This window comes from Camelus dromedarius, chromosome 3 (genome assembly GCF_036321535.1).
Source record: "Camelus dromedarius isolate mCamDro1 chromosome 3, mCamDro1.pat, whole genome shotgun sequence".
Taxonomy (NCBI): Eukaryota; Metazoa; Chordata; class Mammalia; order Artiodactyla; family Camelidae; genus Camelus; species Camelus dromedarius.
In genome coordinates, this window is record NC_087438.1 from 95484022 (window position 1) to 95504675 (window position 20654).

General features: G+C 46.9%; 1 protein-coding gene across 1 annotated transcript in view; it reads right to left on the reverse strand.

The window, feature by feature from the left end:
• Window positions 1-20654, reverse strand: part of SPOCK1 (SPARC (osteonectin), cwcv and kazal like domains proteoglycan 1) — a 470147-nt gene that overhangs the window by 67250 nt on the left and 382243 nt on the right. Inside the window, exon 6 of the mRNA XM_031449094.2 lies at window positions 14448-14562. Within this exon, the coding sequence (XP_031304954.1) occupies window positions 14448-14562 (115 nt within the window). The remainder of the gene's footprint in view (window positions 1-14447; window positions 14563-20654) is intronic.

A 20654-nucleotide genomic window follows, 5' to 3' on the forward strand; every position in this document is an offset into this window, starting at 1 on the left:
ATAGGCATTCCCGTACATTACTTATGATATACATTTTCTGAAAGAAATTCTGCCAGTATGTAACAAGAGTTACTATGCACATACTTTTACCCAGAAATTCTACTGCTAGGACTGTATCCTCTGAAAACAAATAAGATGAGTACAAAATTAATACCTCATGTTGTTCATAAAAGTGGTGTTTATAATAATGAAAAACTAGAGAGAAGTTAAATGCTCAATAGAGGACTAGTTATAAAAATTACACTGCATTTATAAAATCAGACACCAGGAAGCCATTAAAAATCAGGTTTTAAAAGAATAATTGATGATATGGGAATATTATTAAGTAGTATTAAGCTAATAATAACAATTTTAAAGTAGGATGTGATTATACTCAGTTTGGAAGACTATGGGTAATTTAAAAACTTTATTCCTTGTACTTTTCAGAATTTTTAAAATATTCTATAATGAACATGTACAGCTCATACAACTTAATAAGAAAAAAACAACTCAATCCAAAAATAGGCAGAAGACCTAAACAAGCAATTCTCCAAGGAAGACATACAAATGGCCAGTAGGCACATGAAAAAAAAAATGTTCAATATTGCTAATTATCAGAGAAATGCAAATCAAAACTACAATGAGGTATCACCTCATACCAGTCAGAATGGCCATCATTCAAAGTCCACAAATAATAAATGCTGGAGAGGGTGTGGAGAAAAGAGAACCCTCCTACACTATTGGTGGGAATGTAGTTTGGTGCCACCATTATGGAAAACAGTATGGAGATTTCTCAAAAGACTAAAAATAGACTTACCATATGCTCCAGTAATCCCACTCCTAGGCATATACCCAGAGGGAACCTTAATTCAAAAAGACACATGCACCCCAGTGTTCATAGCAGTACTATTTACAATAGCCAAGACATGGAAACAACCTAGATGTCCAACGACAGATGACTAGATAAAGAAGTTGTGGTATATTTATACAATGGAATACTACTAAGCCATAAAAAAGAATAAAATAATGCCATTTGCAGCAATATGGATGGACCTGGAGATCGTCATTCTAAATAAAGTAAGAGAGAGAGAGAGAAACATACCACATGATATCACTTATATGTGGAATCTAAAAAAACACAAACTTATTTACAAAACAGAAATAGACTCACAGACATAGAAAACAAACTTACGGTTACCAGGGGGCAAAGGGGGCGGGAAGGGATAAATCGGGAGTTTGAGATTTGCAGATACTAACTACTATATATAAAATAGATAAACAACAAGTTTATACTGTATAGCACAGAGAACTATATTCAATATCTTGTAGTACCTTATGGTTAAAGAGAATGTGGAAACGAATATATGTATGTTCCTATATAATTGAGGTATTGTGCTATGTTCTGGAAACTGACACAACATTATAAACTGACTATACTTCAATAAAAATATATTTTTTAAAATTTGCATGTGTCTACTGCCTTTCACCACACACCTGACTCCTCCAGCTGGGCGGTTCCTCCACTCCCCTTCATGTACATTGTGTTCTGGTCCAACATGCCTCACTCATTTGTACCACAGAATATCCTTTCTGCTTTCTTATCAAAAATCTTTGTAAGGATGAGGAACACCTGATACACAAACATACTTTACTTACAGGTCAGATGCTCCCACTCCAGGACAATCCAAGCCCCTGTGCCTTGTTCTGGGGACTAGATGTTCCTGAGACACCCAGCGTATCTCCTGACACTCTGAGTGATGCTCCTGAGTTCCTCTTGGGTCTCCCCTTCCCTAGATACCAAGGTGCCACTGGCCCTGACTTCTTGGGGGCTCCTGACCTCACACCAGCATTGCCTGTCTCTGAGCAAATGATCTGTAAGAGGAATGTGGTCTGTGTCAATAGAAAAATGTGTTTAGCTGCAAGTACCAGAAAGCTTGAAGAACAGTGGCATAAGTCTTCCTTGGGGGTTTACCTTGTGACACAAGTTTGGAGAAAGGCAGTCAGCAGGGATGCAGCTTCTCGCTATGCTTTTGCCCATCATCCTTAATGAGCAGACTTTAATCCTCAGGCTTGGCACCTTGTAGTCACACAATGGCTGCTCCAGCTCCACACAAACCTCTACAGGGAGGAGGGACAGCACCAGCTGTGCCTTTCCCTGATTTTCATGAAAGTAAAAAACTCAGAAAGCTCCAGAGGGCCTTCCTTGCATTTCAATGGCCAGGACTGACTCACAGGCTGACTTCACACCCCCAGCTGGAAGAGAGACTGGGAAAATAAGAATGTAGCTGGGCACATTCTTCCTCAAACAAAACCAGAACCGAGTGGGTCTGCGATTGACAACCAATGGTGTCTGCTACGTGTTGGCAAGACTAACTGTAGAACACCGAGGTCTTTCAGAAGGCAGTGTGTTACCAAACCACACACAGTGCAGTCCAGACTATTCATGTGTGTGCGTATGTGCTACCTAAAGGAAGAAGGGAAACCTGTATTTATTGAGCACCTTTCAGAACCACCTGCTTTCATAATTATGTCATTGAGTTCATTTCATTCTTATAATAACCTTTCAAGATAGGTCTTATTCTCTTGGTTGTCACAGATGTGCAAACTGACTCTCAGAGAAGTTAAGAAGCTTGCCCCAAACCACACAGCTAGGAAGTCCTGGGGCTGGGCTTCAGTTGCATGGCTATCTGATACCACAGCCCATGTGCTGACCAGTATACAACACTGGCCTCTTGGCAAGTTCCATCATATATATCTGGAGGGTATATAATGGATTAGGGGAAGGATAAATGAGTTTGCATCAAAACTTGAAGATACACAGTTAAAGACTCATGGGAAGTCAGACGGAGAGCAGCCTTCTGTGGGAAAGAGAAGATATTGGGTACGCTAGTGGCCATGACCGTGATCTCCCTCTGCTCCAGGAGGCAACAAATCAAGTACACTAGACCCCAAAGAGCAAAGTATTCAGGACAGTTATGACAGGAAGAGACTGGGTAAAACATTCCAGACATTTTAGATGCCAATTGGAACCAGAAGCCTCAGAGTAAATTGAGAAGCAGGTGTGTCTCCACCGTATGTAGAAAGAATAATAACTCATAACAGACAAGGGGAAAGGCACCAAATTTAACCTGGATATGTATTTATTTAAATACTGCTGCCATTAAACATGTAACAGATAAGCTACAAATTCCTGTTTATACTTAGTTGTGTCCATGCATGCAACAGACCCTACGCTAGGGATATAAAGACAAATAAATGGGACATAATCCTTGCTTTCAAGGTGATGATCTAGTGGATATATGATTTTTAAATTAGGTTAGTTTTCTTGTCTCAGCCACATGAGGTGAAGTCTAGCTCTTCCAACCACTGAGACTACAACAGTAGGTCAAAATTCTAACAAATCTACTCAGAAAACAATAAAAAACCTCCAGAGTCCCAGACAAAAATCCAACTCCATAAAGAGTTGGAAAACAGCCCAGCTGTAGATAATTGTTACTTGGGACAGAAAAGCACTCCCTACGTGGACACTCAAGTAACATATTAGTGATGTATTTGGTGTCGATCTCTTGTCATCTTGCTTAGGGGAGAGACAGCACAGGACCTGGCACAGAATAAGCATTTACAAAATGCTGGATGGCTGGATGACAGATGGATGGGTGAACGGATGGACAGATGCTGGGTGGATGAAGACATTACTCACTACCTCCGGATTCAATCACTGCTCTCAGTTTTAGAAAAAAACCAAGCCAAAGCAAAACAGCTGTCAGAACGTTGTCTTAAGCTTTAAATTTACATTTTAAACAGGGCTTAGAGGTCTTCAGAAGCAAGGCACGTGAAGTCACAGATCAGTGTCATTTTAGCTCACTGCAGTTTTCCTGAATAGGCAAGTTTCCTATTGGACACCGAAGTAATCAGTGTTTAATCTAGTGTTTAATCTCGCAAAAGAAATATATATGTTTCTTGGACCGGAAGCTGTCAACCCAAATGAGGACAATCTCTTGCTACCTCCAGGTACTCCCTCCTTTGTCCAGAAATGTTCTCTGTGTGGTCATGAGAGACTGAGGAAACACTGTAAGGAATGTTTTACTCCAAAGGATACTACACTTCTGACATTAAGGCAAGAAACGTTTGCTTCCTGAGATACCCTGAGTCCTCTTCCTAAGTCAGGGAGGCAGGATACAGGCAGACAGAAGAACTGCCAGGGCTCAGGTTGGATGAAGCCATCTGTCCCAAACCAGAGAAGCCAGAAACACACACAGCAGTTATGGTCCAGCCTGAGGTCACGTCCCAGAACGACTGAAGCAAACAAGGCCAGAAATGGGTGTCTCCGAGTCCCTGAAACTGCCTCTTCAACCTAGGGACCTAAGTCACCCACAATCCCCAAGCTTTGCAAGGACTGCAACAGCCACAAGCCCAAGTCCATGAAAGTACTCCGAGAACCTTAAGAGCCTATACATTTCCCCAGTTAAGTCACTGCACACATGATTGAAGATGGCCTAATCTATGCCAGGCATTGGCCCACGTACGTGCTGCACACAGTGCTCATGGAGGGGAACAGTCTGTAGGGAAAGCTGAGGCAGAAGATCCGGTGGAAAGGACAGACTGGCAGGTGCAGACTCACAGACCGGAGCCTGGCAGGTGAAGGGACCCCACAGCAGCCACTGTCCAACACCTGGGGAAGCAAGGTGGGGGGAGGGGTCTGAGAGAAGTGTAGATGCCACGTCCCGGAGCCAGGGGAGGCCCTGAAGGAACTGAGCCACAGACTGGGATCCAAATGGGGCCAAAAAAATAAAGGGATACAATTCTACACTCTCCAAGCTACTGTCTGGAAGCTCTGAACACTTCCCAGGGATTAGCCTGGTTTCAGACAGAGTCCCCTAAGTTCTAAGATCTGGAGAGATGCAGGGACAGGAATCTAGACCTCTCCAGCCTCTGTAATACCTCTCAGGGTCGTACTTCCATAGGATTATCAGTTCCCATAAAAAGGAACTTTTTTTAAAAAAAAGCTTGGTTTCAAGTAATTTGTGACAGTCTTTTGATAGTCTTTTTTGTTTTGGAGTGTTACTTGGCCCCGTGCATTGGTACTTGACCACAATTCTGATCAAACCCCCTTTCAGCACTAATCTTCTGGTCTTTGACATTCAACTTCTAAATCTGGTTTCATAGCATCCGTTGTGCACATCCCTTGCTAGGGTGGGATGCAGAGGACTCACATGGGTGTTAGCCTCACCCTACTCCCAATGTAAGATATGCTGGAAAGAGCCACTTAGGAGATTCAAGCTTGGACAAAACATAGCCAGGTCAAGGATGCCCAAGTAAATGGATACGCTCTAGGCTGGGGTGGGAGGACACAGGCCCCTGAAACTGTCTTCTTGAGATTCCCAGGCAGATATGTAACAGGACAGCTGCACTGGTTCCTAATGCAGAGCCTTCTGTGTGGTAAAGTTGAGTCAAATATGAAGGACTTGCCCCCAAGGCAACTCGCTATTGCATTCCTGGAAAAGCTGAGAGCAGGGAGTTTTCCATTCTAGGGACCCATGATCATCCTCCTCATCTCCTCCGCCCCAGTGTCGTGGAGCCTCCACCTCTCAGAACTGCCCCTCAAGTGTCCTGAAACTAACTCATCTGTTAGCTCACTCTATGTCTCGAAATAATGAGAATCACGAACAGAACCCCTGCTGTGTAAGACCGACTGACCATCTCTCCCAGAAAAGCTTCTTTTCAAGCAGGAGGGAGGGGCCCTGGGACTAGGAGAGGCCAGGAGAGGCGCACAAGGTTTCACCCTCATGACATCACCGTGATGTGCAAACGTCTCTCAGATGCCTCTTCTCCCTTGGTCTCCCTTGGTCTCCCTTGGCTGAAGAGGGCTCACTGTTTCTGTCGTGGCTACACTCCCAAGCCATCTGCAGATGTATCCCCGTCTATTCAAAAAACTGCTTCTTCTGAGCTTTCTCTGGCATCGTGATATATTCCTCAAGTTAAATAATCAAACTGACATGACATCCTGCCTCCCTTATGTCTAATTGCCATTTTGAGTTTCTAAACAGAGAACCATGATCACGATAATAATGACGACGGTACGGCTCTATTTTTTGAACACTAACCACATCTATAGTTAAAACTGAGCTTGTGCAGTTCTCACCACACCTGTCATGAAGGTGCTGTACCTTCCCCCGCTCACCTCTCCGCCAAGGTCCAGGCTCCCGCTACAACCCTCGGCTCTAGGAAGGAAGAGGCAGACCAAGATTTGACTAAGCAGCTGGATGGGGTGAGGGTAGGGTGGGCAGCCACTCGCTCTCTCTCAATTATAATTTCAATTTATTTTGTATTGTAATGCTGTCTTTTCTTTTCCCCGCAACAGATAGCAAGGCAATGGAAGGAGAGTCGACTTCAGGACAGATTACAAATGAATTTTTATCTTTCAGAAGCTGGGTCAGAAACTTGTGGCTATCAGGAAAGCATAGTAGAGTGGTAACAAATGAGCCTACACCAAGGTTTTGATCAACGTCTGAGAGCTAAGTGTGCTTACAGAAAGAAAGAGAAAATGAGAGAGGATGCTGAAATTCTCTCACCTTGGAAAAATCCCATGAGAGAGGGGCCGCGGTATTGGTGCAGCATTCTCTGAGCACTGAAAGCACGGGGAAATGTAGTTTCAAATTTGTGAACGTGTGTGTGTGTGTGTGTGTGTGTGTGTTTTCTTTCAAAGGAAGCCTACCTTTTCAATGGACATTCAATTTAGGTTAAGAACACAGTACAAAGGGCGGGTAGGACCTCACACTGTAGGAAAGACTTCAAATCCTTGCTCTTTTATCAGCTGTGTGGCCTTAGGCAAAGTACTAAAATGTTCCAAGCCTCAAATTTTCTCCCCAGAGATATAGATGAAATTATTTGCTTGTTAGAAGAATTAAACACACACACCAAGGGCTTAGTACATACATTAAGCAACTTCTACACATGATCTCTTGTCACAATAAATCTTTTCATTTGGCCATTTTAAACATTATAATCTAGGGTACATCTATATAACAGTCAAGGCTTTAAAAAGAATGAGGTAGATTCCTTCAACATTTGACAAATAAGTGTTGAGAATCCAGACAAAAAGCCCTCCTGTAACTTCCATTCTAGCTGGATAAGTCAGACAGTAAAATAGGGAAATAAATGACCTAATCCATTAGAAGGTGATAAATGGTATGGAGAAAAATAAAGGAGGAAAGAGAGATGGAGAACCCTGGGGAGGGTATCCTGAGAAGGTCACATCTGTGTAGAGATTTAAAGGAGGCTGATGCAGGGAGCCATCTGGGAAGATGGAGACGTCTAGGAAGACAGCCCAGGCTGAGGGGACCATCTGGGCCAAGCCCTGAGGCAGGGGGGTGATGGTGCATCTGAGGAACCAGCAGGGGCCCATGTACCTGGAATGGAGGGAGCAAGGGGTACAGGAGCAGAAAGCTGGGGCAGGGACAGATCAGGGAACGCAATCATCCTCAGCCTTGCAGCTCACTTAAAGGATTTTATCTTTTCCTTTTAACGAGATGGGAAGTCACTGGAGTGTCCTGACCAGGGGACGATACTATCTGACTTACATTTTACAGAATGTTTAACTACTATGTTCAAAAGAGAACGTGGGCGCCAGGAAATCAATTAGGAAGCTATGGAAATAAAAGATGAGGCTGTCTTGGACCACGCGGGTGGTTAACAGTGGGGGTGGTAAGAAGTGGATATATTTGAAAATCTATTGGAAAGTAGACTCAACATGATGATTAATATGTGGCACATGAGAAGATTTTTTTTTTTAACTTCAGCAGCTCAAAATATGGATGGAGCTGCCAATAATTAAGATGGCAAAGACTGTAAGAGGAAGGAACAGATGAGGGAGGAAGATCGGGAGTTTCACTTTGGACATGTTGAGTTTGATATGCCTGTGGGCATCCAAATGGAAATGCTAGGCAGTCAGTATAGATTTAAGTCTGGAGCTGAAGGGAGCAGAGCTGGAAGGTTGGTTGGAAAGAGAGGTGGGTGGGGAGGGAGGAGTGGGCAGCGGGAAAGAGAGAGAGACACTCACAGACAGACAGGTGCATCCGTCCATGAAAACACGCCTAAGATACACATAAAAGGCAGGGCACAAATCATTACGCAGAATAAGATCTTGATTCTGAGCGAGTACAGTTTTAAAAGTCCATTAGTACATGTAAATAAAAAATAATTAGATGCATATGCAATAGAAAGCTAACAGAACTGGGAATATGAGATACTTTTGCCATAGTATTTGGATTTTATATAAGAATGTGGATTGATTTCTAAGTAAAACACAAAGGCAGGAGAAAGACTGCTGTTTGAGTGAATTATCATAGCCATTAATTTCTAGCACAGAACTCTGTTTCCTTCTCTGGACTCCAGCAGTGACCCTGGCCACCCCCTACCTCAGTTTGCCCTTCTCTCTCTTCTCCTTTAGCTTTCCCCAGTCTGTTGCTACCAAGTAGGAATGACCAGGAGAACCTGCAGTCTACTTCCCGCGAGCTGAACTCACAGGAGAGAAACCCGAGTCCAAAGTCAAAGTAATTTCAAGAGACCTGACAACTATGCTTTTCTTCCTGGACACAGTTACCAGTTTAATTCTTGAGCTTTTTTTTTAAGGTCATGACATTTAGAGTAACAAGGCCCTAAACACTACCTGTTCCTTTACATGTTTAATTTCTGACCATGATGTAAGAACGAGCAGTAAGTGAGTGAAGCTGAATTGGGTACAAGAAGGTTAACATAAACTGCTTTCAAACTGCAAGTTTGCAAGCCCGAGGCCTTCAGCCTGTTACACAATAGGCATTAAAGAAAAATGTTCTTTCCTGGATGTGAAGACAAATCTTCATTTTGCTGGGAGCCTCTGCAGCAGGATTCTTTGCAGATTTTTCCATAGAGACATTACAGCCAGGAAGAACTCTTCATCCCGTCTCTTCGGCACCACCTTCTGTTCCCCTTTAAACACATTTCCCCAGCTCTCCTTGTGATAAGTAATGGAATTAGACAACCGTCTGTCAACCCACGACTTTCTTCCCCAGAATCTAGCCCTCAGGTTGAAATCACCATTTGAGAAGAGAAAATCACTGTAGACTATTTTTCTACTGTTTCAAATAGCTCAGCTGGAGGGAAGTGGTTATTTCCTCTTTAGCAAGCCCTGCTGGAAGGATGTGTGGCATCTTTCCTCCCCTGCACGCACCAAACATGCCCCGCTCTGCCCTCACCTCCCGGCACCTCCAGGCCAGTGAGGGGTCGCAGCTCCACAGCCGTCCCCAGAGCCCCCGAGGCCGACTGGCTGGGCCTGTAGCCCTTCTTCAAAAGCTACTCTGTGACAACAGAAGCCAAGAAGGAGCTGTCCTTAGCGACACTGCTGCTCTCTCCACTTCCTCCTCCAAAGGTGGAGGAGAGGGGTGGGAGGGGCCCTGCAGAAAGCCTTCCAAACACTGCCGGCTGTGGCTGTGGGAACACAGGGATATTTTCTGCCTGACGGTTAACACTTCAAGATTCAGGCAAGTGACATCAGGCCCCAGAGAAATAAATCTACCTCCCACCAAACTCAGCTACAGACCCTCTACCATCTTCAGGCCACAGACTTGGCTGATGGTGACTTAAGGGTGGACACAAAGGGGGACAGAGGGACTAGCCCAGGAGTCAAGAGGCCCAGGGCGTAACCCAGTGACACACCAACCCATGGTCTGACCTTAGGCAAGATTCTCCCTCTCAGTGGGGCCTCCAGTTTTCTCTTTGGGTAAATGGGTACTGAACAGGGCTCGCTGGTGGCCACACTCTGATGTGGTCAGGCATAAAAATGGAGTTGCTCCTGCGGAGGCTGGAGGCGCCACCCACTCGGCCTTCCCCTGGTCCTCATGGGGAAACCTGAGTTACCTTCCAGGAACACAAAGGTCCCCTCAATATGGTATGGAGTCAGAGAGCTGAGATCTTTCCCGCTCTGATATCTTCCAACTGCAAAATTTCCCCCCAGCAGTGAGGGAGTGCCAAGTCCCTCCTCCAGAAGGACTGAGGCTGCCAAGCCCAGGCCAAGGGGAGGGGTCTGTCTGTGAATGACGCCAGGGGAGTCAGGTTGGGAACAGGAGCAGGTTTGGAAGTGGAGAATGGCTAGAATGGCTGGCTAGTTTAAAAATGTGTCTTAAAGACTCTTAAGTTTAAGAGACTTCTATTTTACTCTTACATTTTCAACCCCTGTAAAAAAAAAAAAAATCAAGAAATGAGGGCTGCAGGCATTCCTCATACTCTTCACTGAGGACTGAAGAAAATGCAGCTGCAAAACCCAGAGCTGAAGAGTCACTGTCAGATGTAAGAGGCGACTTCCTGACTGGGCTGGCCGCTGGGCACTAGGAAATTCCAAGAGAAACTGGGGCAGGATCTTTCCTGCGAGGTTCTTAGAAAAGGCTCAGAAACCCAGGCCTAACACATGGCTTTCAATTTCACCTCCCTCTCTTTAATTTGCTCCCTTTCTCTGGATAATCATTACTCTATACTCTGGAGGGTGTCATCATAGAGAAGAGAGATAAAGCAATTAAGTAACTTGTCCAAGGTCATGAGGTAACTGAGAGGTGCCCGAGGACGTATTCACAGATATTCAAGGATGACTCCACCCTCCACCAACTCTTCAAGGGCCCCATCAAAGGAGCGATGTCAGAAGAAACACAGAGAACAAAACAGTAAGTCAACCATTTGTCTCTGTCTTCCTAAAGATGGTTTTGAAACCAAAGCTGAGACAAGAGACTTCAGATTTGCAAGAACTGGATATGTTGTAACTCAAATGGCCCAAGGAGAGAAGAAGCAGAGACGAGAATGAGGTAGACCCTGGCCTCACACACCTTCAACATGCACACCCAGTGCTGATCATAGTTGGAGCTACAAGAGGTAACATTTGGGGAAGAAGCACAGGGAGAGGCCGGTGAGTCCCTAGGAGAGGTTCCGCTCACTACAGCTTTCCCCATCGCCATATGCATCTCTGGGTTCTGGGCAGGGAAGAGGTGCTCCTGAAACCCCAGGCAGCTGGCAGCCCCAGCAGCAAAGAGGACCTGTCCTGCTCCCAATATGAAATCTATTTTGCAGTAAGCCTCATAAAGATGTCCTCTGCATGGAAGAGAAATGGCTGCCAGGCAGATCCAAGGAGACAAGGCTTCAGGGAGAAACTCACCACAGTCTTTCTTGGCACCAGAAGGTCACTGAAGGGCATCCTCAAATTTTCTGTGGCCCTGAAGGGGGCCAAGGAGGGGCCGTGAGAAAACTAGTGAACCCCAGGAGAGTATGACTTGAAAGAAAGACGATTCAGTATGACCTTACTGGAAGCGGGGAGCAGAGGTCACAGATAGGATCCTAAGCTCTCCTCTGACGCACTGAGGATGAATACTGCTGGATAACTCATTAAAAATAGCAAAACTCTGCAGAGGTAGATGCCAAACAGACACACCAGGAACCACCTCACACCAATATGGTAGCTTGTAAACCTTCATCCAACCCCCTACTTCTTCAAGTTGAGATACAATCCTGAATTAACAGAATTTACCTGGAAGTAACTAACTGAATGCTTGTGTTACCGGACGGAACTAAGGTTCAAAATAGAGGCAAGGTTAAAAATGAAATATCATCACCACCAACAACAATGCTATGTTTCTGACCCGCCGTATTTGTAGGACTATGAAATGTCATTTCCGCAACAGGCACAGACACAAGACTGCTCCTCACATCGCTCAGAGGCACGATGCACGGCCAGTGGACAGTCTGCCTGCAGGTGCCACTCCCACTGCCTGCAGCTTCTGAGGGAGGCGGCCGCCAGGTAAGGGAAGGTGGACTGATGGGCACACTGTCTCCACCCTCCACCCCAACAGCGACGTGGCCAAAGGAAGGCTGCTTTTCATTTCACCTCTGATCTCTCTTGTGCACCCATCACCTCCTCCTCACCCCACTGCCCCAGCCTCAGGTCTGCACCAACTGCCCGTCACAAATGGTTCTGAGAGATGTGTGGAGAGAACTGTCAAATCAAAGGAACAAGTCAGCCCTCCCTTGATGGAGTCTGTCCAGGTAAAACATGATGAATTTAAATGTTTCATTTCACATAAGGACCCTGGGGATCTATCAGTGCCCTCACTGCCCGTAACATGTCCTCATCCTTGTAGAAAACAACATTGATCAAATCCGTTTTAAATAGTGAAGCATTCACCCTGATGGGGATTATACTCTCCTTCATTAGGATATTGTTGGATATGTAATAAATTAACTATAGCCATTCAGTCTTATCACCAACAGGAAGTCCCTGCTTCCCCTCATGCTTATATAAAAACTCTGCTTTAAGTCACACAGAAATTGGGTCTTTAGCCAAGAAGGACAGTCTCAGAGCCTCATGGAAAGAACTGTGCCGAGTCTGATGGGCACTTCCATAACAGAGCCCTTGCTACAGGCTTCCACGGTGGTATTTCTTAGACAATCGCCAGATGACAGGAGAGACTGAGTGTGGAGTTCCAGGACTCTTCAGTCCAGAGGTCAGTCTACTTCATAAAAGTTCAATGTTGACCCAAGAGCCAGTGGCACCAAAAATAATGATACAGGACTGCAGAAACTGAAGTGAAGGAAATAAACCTTTGACCACTGGTTTTGGGATACTGCTGGTATTATTTTTACTGTCCTCATTTCTGATAGGCACATAATGAAGTCCTTTCTCTTGCTTCCTGATCTCTCAGTATGAAGTCAGTGGTCTATGCTTTTACAAACATGTGGAAATGAAACACTTCCAAGTGGTACCCTTGTTCTCACTGACCCCCCAGAATTCTGTAACAACACGTTTTTGTCCTGAGTCTTTTTACTTTTAATGGCAATGTAGTTACTTGCATAGGTTCAGTAAGAATTTGTTCTCGATTTCACGAGTAACTCATCAAATAGATGGCACAGCCAAGGCCACACTTGCAGTGTCATATTTGAGAGCGAATCTCATTTAATCAGGCATAACAAGCCTGCCTTGAGGAAACAAGGTGTATACTTTGTCTGGAGAACCACAAAGCCCTCCCCAAAAACTGGTCTGTTACCTTACTGTGACAAGTCAGGAAACCTTAGCAGATTTGGGGGTACTTGAGGAGAGACGCATTCACCCCCATGTGTAGATACCACGGGCAAAATGGTAGAAACGACTTTCTTGGTTTGGCTTCCTTGCCTCAGAATAGAAGAGTAGATAAAAGTAACCAACAATTTACCTGGAGTAAGAGACACTATTAAGACTTACTAAGAAAGGAATCTCCAGAGAGTTAATTTTCTAGACTTTGTAGTTGCTTAGCACCACGGGCTTTAGGTTTTCTGACCAAACTACAAGGAGGTTTGTATAGATGAGTTAACCCTTCTTACTGCAGTTGCATAAATGATCAGCCCAAAATGCAACAAGACCAGCTTTTTGGTAATCAAGAGTAACCTATGGAGATTACTTGTGACCACCGTGCTTTGCAGTTTACAATGTCCACATCCCGGGTTAAACCTCCCAAAGAAATTTTTAACACAATATTCCAGTTGTCACCACCATGAACAAATTTAGACTTGAATATCTCCATCTATGTGCCCTGGAAAAGACAAGACAGCTTAGGAAGAGACAAGTGGATAAACACTCACATCCTATTCATCTCCATCACAAATAGTTGCAGGCTTCAGAATACATGCATGAGCACACTCGTCTGCACGCGCACACACACACACACACACACACACACACACACAGATGTCCAACATTTTCCATGGAACAGCCAGATCCAGCTGCAAAAGCCCAGCTCCACGAAGGCCAATGCAAACTTCCATCTTGGGTCTCATTACAGAAGGCTCAAAAAGGGGCTGAGACCAGTGGGATAAAACTACTTTCTCCATCATGAAGACACCAGGATAAGCCCACCCTTTCCTGCCCTGCTCAGCCATGAGACACCAAGTCCCCTGAGGAGGTTTCTTTTCATCTGCCCTGGCTCTGTGCCGCATGCCAAGCAGAATATATTAATAAAGAAATGCTTTTCGGGGGGCGGGGGGACACTCTCCACCATTGTGACATCTCTGCAGTCTCTGTTTTGAAATCCGGCCTTGAGAAGTTCAAAGGATTTAGAGATTAGAGTTCACAGAAGACCAAGATGCACCCCTCAGCAGGCCTAGTCTGACCGCGGAAACCTTGCTCTCCCCATACGAGAGCCAGCGTGACCTCTGAAAGAAACTAGTGCCTGTCTTGGTCTAACAGAACCTCATTCAGAGACTCTCAGTTCATCCTTTTCTATTTAATGGAGGCGGAAGGGAGCTTAGTTTGGAGTTCCTAAACAAGATGGAGTGCCCGCCAAGTGCGCCCACCTCACCGGCCTGGGTAGAACAGCTCTGTTACAGCCCAGGTCCCTGGCGTGTGCGGCGGAGCCAGGCCTCATCAGGCCACCCCGACCCCCCAGCCCTCCGTCAGGGGGTCTCCTGCGATGCCCACTCACCATTCTTCTCTGCCCTGGATTTTGGTGGCTCAGGCTCCGGGAGACAGGGACAGGGCCCATCGCAGAGGGTGGTGAGGCTTCTCCCAGTAGAACAAGCATGGAACTCCAACTTGCACTGCAAAAGACAGACAGAACAAGCCTTACGAATACTGCCTGGCAGACCCCTCCTCGGCTTCCCCAGGACACAGCCAGCACCCTTCTAACCACAGAACCAAAGGCAGAGAACGGAGGAGTCTATCTCTGTTGGAGGACTGAATTACACAAGACTAAATGAGAAATGGACTTTTATGTTTCCCCCACTGCACAGGATAATGTCTAAAAGCACCCCACGAGAGGCTAACTTCAATAAATGGTAAAGTCAACTGTAACAGTGTATACAAGTGTTAGTACAAAACTGAACGTCTGTGGAGTCCCATAAGGTCCACAAAGGCCCCCACTTCCCAGCAGAAGGCTGCTCTGCCATGTACCCCTACCAGAGGAGCTGCCTATGCAGCACCTGCCTCCGGTCTCTCCCAGCTGCCCGCACTCTGCCCGGGAAGGAAGAGCAACCACTTATTAAGTTTGGATGGTGGATGCAAGTGAGGAGTGAATGCCTTTGCTTCAACCATCCCAAACCTAAGTTTTACACAGTCTTTCTGCCCAGAGGATGCTTGTGATTATCTAACCAGCCTGGGACTCGGTGGAAACATTCACCAAATTCTAGGATTCAATATTAGAAGCCCCCAAACCACACATCCTCTTGCCAACCCCTTCGTCTGTGACAGTGGTAGTATTTTGGCCACTCTCTGTCAGCTCTTTACTCTTAAGTCTGAACTAGTCCAGAACATGAGGGAAAGAAGGATGCTATTGATAGATGCAAAAGACCACAACAACGAACGGCATTTTATTTCTACGTTGTGGAATAAGAAATGGAGACTTAGAGGCTACGCAGCTGGTGACAGACCATGACACTCACAGTCCAGGATTCCAAGCCCTGTTTGGCTGACCCCAGGGCTGAGCACTGAGTGGTCCCACATCACTGTTCCCAGCACGGGGAGGGCCCGAGAGCACTCAGCCTGCACTGTACTCTGGGAGAGGCGAATTATGCAACTTTGCTATTGGTCTGGGTCTGAGTTGCCTGATAGTCCCCTCCCTTTTTTACCTGTAAAATTCTCTAGATCAAGGCCTGTGTGTAATCAGTCTTCTGCAAAGGCCCACGGGCCCAGAACCATGTTGGGGATCTGCTGGAGGTTCAAAGGAAGGGGAGACAGGCAATAGCGAGGGGGCACCCACTGTGTGTGCAGCTCTTATCGGTGCCACGGGGAATCTTTCAAAGGGAAGAAAAGAGGAGATATGGTCCTTGCCCTTGGAAAACACAAATGCATCCCTTTGAAAAAGGCCACTAGCATTTGCAAAGCAACCCATGAGCGCAGATGAATACCGCCTCCTTGTGAGAGGACAGCCTATTCAGTCCCCGAACTGGCGGAGAAAGGGCTTTCAACCCAGATGTACTGGAGCCACTCTTGTGTAACTCCCACTGTCACCCACATAGCTGCCGGCTACCCTTGTAGAGACAGCAACAGATAAGCCGACAGGGTGCTGACTTTCACGTGATGTAAAACTCCCTTTTGACAACATTGTGGGGTGTCTGGTAAGTGCTCATCATGGTGGTAGGAGGCGGGGGATGGGTGGGGGAGCGGATGAAAGGAAGCCACAGCCTGGGCCACAAAAGTCAAGTAACTCAGTGAGGAAGCAGAAAACGTGAGCCCTTATAAAGTCACGTGGATCTGAGTATGAGGGGAGGTGGGACGTATGTGGACGCAGCATCAAAGAGACCCCAGGCAGAGATGTGCCTGCAGACAGTCCAAATGATTGAAAGGTGGCCCAAGAGGCATGCCTGAAGGTGGCAGCTGGGCCACCAGTACAAGAAGCTTCTTTTCAAACTAACACAGCCTATGCACACACGCCCAGGGCTACCGTGGAGACCACTGCAGCCCCCCTCCCCACCTTCCTCCTCCTCCCCACCTCTCCTCCTCCTCCTCCCGGGGTAGCTCTCCAGAACACTCCTCAGGCTCAGACTAGTGATTCTCAAACTACTTTCTCAACAGGATCCCTAAAGCTAATTTAGGGGGAAATAGATGTATTTTTTACATATAAATTTATTTTAGAAAGTCAAAATTAGTACAGTGACTTGCTCTAAAGCTTTGTAATACAGTGACTGCAACTGCCTGTTTATATGTGTGATAGATGGTAATTCTCTTCCCAAACGTTCTCTGGGCCCCCCAAAAGAAGAGTCTACACTGCTCAGTGTCCTGTGTCTTTGCAGCACAGCACCGCCCTGTGTGAAAGGTGATGTCCCCACCCTGGTGACAGTAGTCTTAGCCACTTGACTTGCTCTGGCCAGTAGATTGTGAGCAAGAGGGATGCAAGCCAGGTTTGAGTGGATGTTTTGGTTTCATTTCTTGCCCTTTTCCCTCTATTATGAAAATGACACGTGCCCAATAAGGGCTGCTCCTTCTGCCTGGGACCCAGATGGCAGAGGACATGGAACAGAGCTTAAGCTGACCCACAGCCGACAGGCAACGTGAACAAGGAGTAACGTTTGCTGTTGTGAGCCCTGATGTTTGGGGACTGCGTGCTACCACAGCAGAGATCAGTAAAAGGCGACTTCCTATGAGACTCTAAAGTACTGAACAGCAGTGAAAAGTCTTAGTCACTGTCTCTCCCTGGTATGATATGATACACACATACCCCCGGCACAGAGTAGACATTCAGTAAACAGCTGCTGAACGATACAGGCAGGAGAAAGGGTGGCCCTGTTCGCTCTGCAGTTCTAAACCTTGCCCTGGCCACCAGGAGGCACCAGTCTGCCTGCACTAGGAGTGTAGGTGCTGGAGCTTGGTTTCCAGATGCCCATCGCGAACCACCCTTTACCCACACCCCTCCTCGGTCCTCTCTGGGAGCTCCACATTTAGCACTCTGCCTTTCAGCCTCCCCCCTCATCTCAGTCCATCACTGGAGTTGGGATTCCTGTCCACTTGCTCCCCAGATGCCCAGAACAACTGTCCCCCTGAATGGCCTGCCTAGGGACTCCTGTGGGCTGTAATTCCAGTGACTCGGCATCCTCGGCCAGCCCTGCACCCCTCTCCCGCGGTCTCAGTCTGTGCGGGCGGCTGGGCCGCTCCCTTGACTCCAGGAAGATGCCACCAGAGAAAACAGTATTTATCTGCAGTGGTGAAAATGCATGTTTCAAGGGCACAGATCTGCTTTTTATCATCCAGAAGAATATGTGGCATTTAAATGAAGCTCAAAGGCTATAATTTCATTTTTTATAAAGCTCAAAATGCACTATTTGGAGATACACACGTAGATGGTAAAGGCTACTTTACAGGAGGGGGAAGGGTTGGCAAATACCATCAAGACAGGGGTTACCTCCAGAGGAGGCAGAGGATGGCGTCAGACAGGAGCCCCTAGAGGCATTGTGGGGAGTGGGGATGGTTTAGTGCACGAGGTGGGTGTTGGATTCTGAGGTTTGTTTTGTTAGTAGGCTTGGCAGTGTATAAATAATACATATGTGTCAAGTATTTTATGATAAAATATAAAACAAGAGTTGATAGGCTTGCATTAAGGTGACGACCAAGCTCTAACCGCATCTCCCGAGGAAGCTCATTAGGAGGAATAAGGGAGAACGTGTGTCTAGGGCGCCCTCTGGGGAGGGTGGGGAACCCTGAATTATCCACGGGCAGAAGCATGCTGAGGGCCCACGGCTCAGCCACCTCACACACGTCCCCTCCCCACGGCTCCTCTCCGCGTCCTACCAGTGCTGTTACTACTCACCAGTCTCTCACCCCACCCCCTCTCCCCAGCTCCCAGCACACGAAGAGCAGATATGGAAGCTGAAAGGTGAGCACAGTGCCACTTTGCCCAGAGGAGACACGTAGCTCTCAAAGCACAGGGCTTCCACTCAACTGGGCTGTCCAGCATGCCTGGGACCTTCACACCACGGAGAGGCCTCCAACTCCCTCTCCCAACATGCAGGGAACAGAGATCCAGGAAATCCTGGTCTGCTTACCCGAGGATCGCAGGTAGAGATAACACACAGACCTGGCTGGACCTGGAGGAAGCGTGCCCTGGTCTGTGCACACAGAGATTTTGGAACCACAAGGCAGGTATGCTGCCCCTTGAGTGTAGACCGACCAAGAGAACAAAAGCCAAGAGAAGAGGAGGCGCCCACGTGGCCGGGCCAATGCACGGATTCTGCTCCTTGCTGTGAAATGTGCACCTGATCCAAGAGCCACTGGGCTCCCACCAATCAGGACACAGGCAGCTTTCCTGGGAAAGGGGCAGTGAGCAGCAGAGAGCAAGACAGTAAAAGGATCCTGCCAGGAAGATAAGAAGAGGGAGAAACAAATGTCCCCCAACCCCACAGGGACATCACTGGCCCCACCTCACTTCAAGACCAAATGATAAAGCTTCAGAACTCCCACACATTGTTCTCAGAGCAGGAGGGGAGAACTGACAAAACTGAGGATGCTGAGCTCTTTGCAGTAAGGACTGCCTCAGACAGCACATATCCACTTCCTCCACGTGTGCCCCGCAGGTCCTGAGGACCCAGGCAGCCAGCTGGCACCCCACCCTGCCCCACCTGGGCTGTCGTCCTGCATCAGAACAGGGTCTGCAGAGCTCCAGGAGACACAGGGTGGAGTGTGAGCCTGCCTCTTAGAGTCCACAGCCTGGAAGGAGACTTGAAAAACAAACTAAAAATGACATTCTTGGGACACCCAGAACTCCTCATTTTAAGGGAAAAAATGGCATTGGGTGGATGAAAGAGAAAGAAACAGGTCTAAACAAAGCTTTTGCGTGTGGAGAGGAGAGCCACTCAACTGCTCAAAGGTCGCCAAGAGCACGGGTGCCCCCTGGAGCTCATCCCTCACACGGGGAGAGAGTCACGGAGCAATCCATATGGAGGTCCCACCAGATGGTCGCTGCGGCCCCTGGGGGAGAGCCCTCCACGCCCCGGCCAATGCCAGGAGCTGGTCTAAGCAGAGAGGAACTACTGCTGTTCTGCCCCCACTCTCCCTCTGGAAGGGAAAGCTTGACATCTCGTGCTCTGAGTTGAATTCTGTCCCTCATGTTGGACTCTCGGTGTCTGAGGCTGTGGCGTATTTAGAAAAAGGGTCTTGACAGAGATAATTAAGTTAAAATGAAGTCATTAGAATGGGCCCTAATTCAGTATGACTGGCATGCTTGGAAGAAGGGGAAATTTGGATAGAGACAGACACTCGCATGGAGGGAGGAGGATGTGAAGAGTCCCAGGGCGAAGAGGACCATCTACTAGAAATGCCCGAGGCTGCCAGTAGCTGGAAGAGGCAAGAGACGGCTTCTCTCTCGCAGCCTCAGATGGAACCAACCTTGCCCACGCCCTGATTTCATTCTCTGCCTCCAGGACTGTGAGACGATGAACTTCCGTTGTCTAAGCCACCCAACCTGTGGTCCTCTGATACAGCTGCCCTAGGAAACAAGTATATCTCCCACCCAGATCTGCAAAAAGAGACAGTCTCCAAGGCTTGCAGCACCTTGTCATAGGTTTATAAAGCACAGGTCTTTGCTCCAAGATAGCTCAATTCTCCTAAAAAGAAAGAAAGTAACATGGAACGGCCGCCTCGGGATATGGGCAGTTGGACACAAAGAATTTGCCCAATGTATGGGCTAAGATTTGTGCCCAGAAAAGAGGAAGCATGGAGACTTCAAGGCTTTGAATTGATTTTATGATAAAGCAGTTAAATGAATAATTAGCCATGACCACTGAAAGGGGGAGAGTGGAAGAAGTGAGAAATAAGTTAAGGACTTTAAAGACAGTACTGGAACCCGCATTCATATGAAGACAAATATAAAAATAAACACACACCCCCCACAGCTTCTAGACCCCTCTGGACCTGCCGGAACAGAAAAGCCTTCCCCAACCATCACAGAAACAGAGAAGACAGAAGAAGAGCCAGAGATTTCACAAATGGGCAGAAATCTTCAAAATGTTGACCTACTTAAAAATAAATGCTCTAGCAGATTTCCCAACCAATCTTCCCTTCCGTTTTGCATAACACGCCAACACATCACAATGAGTGAATGTTTTCCCGCAAATGGCCAGTAAATCTCTCTCCTCTGTGATTTGTAAAGCACCTCTAATAACCTCTCTCTGGTTCACTGCTCACGCAGGTCTCCACCGAGCGT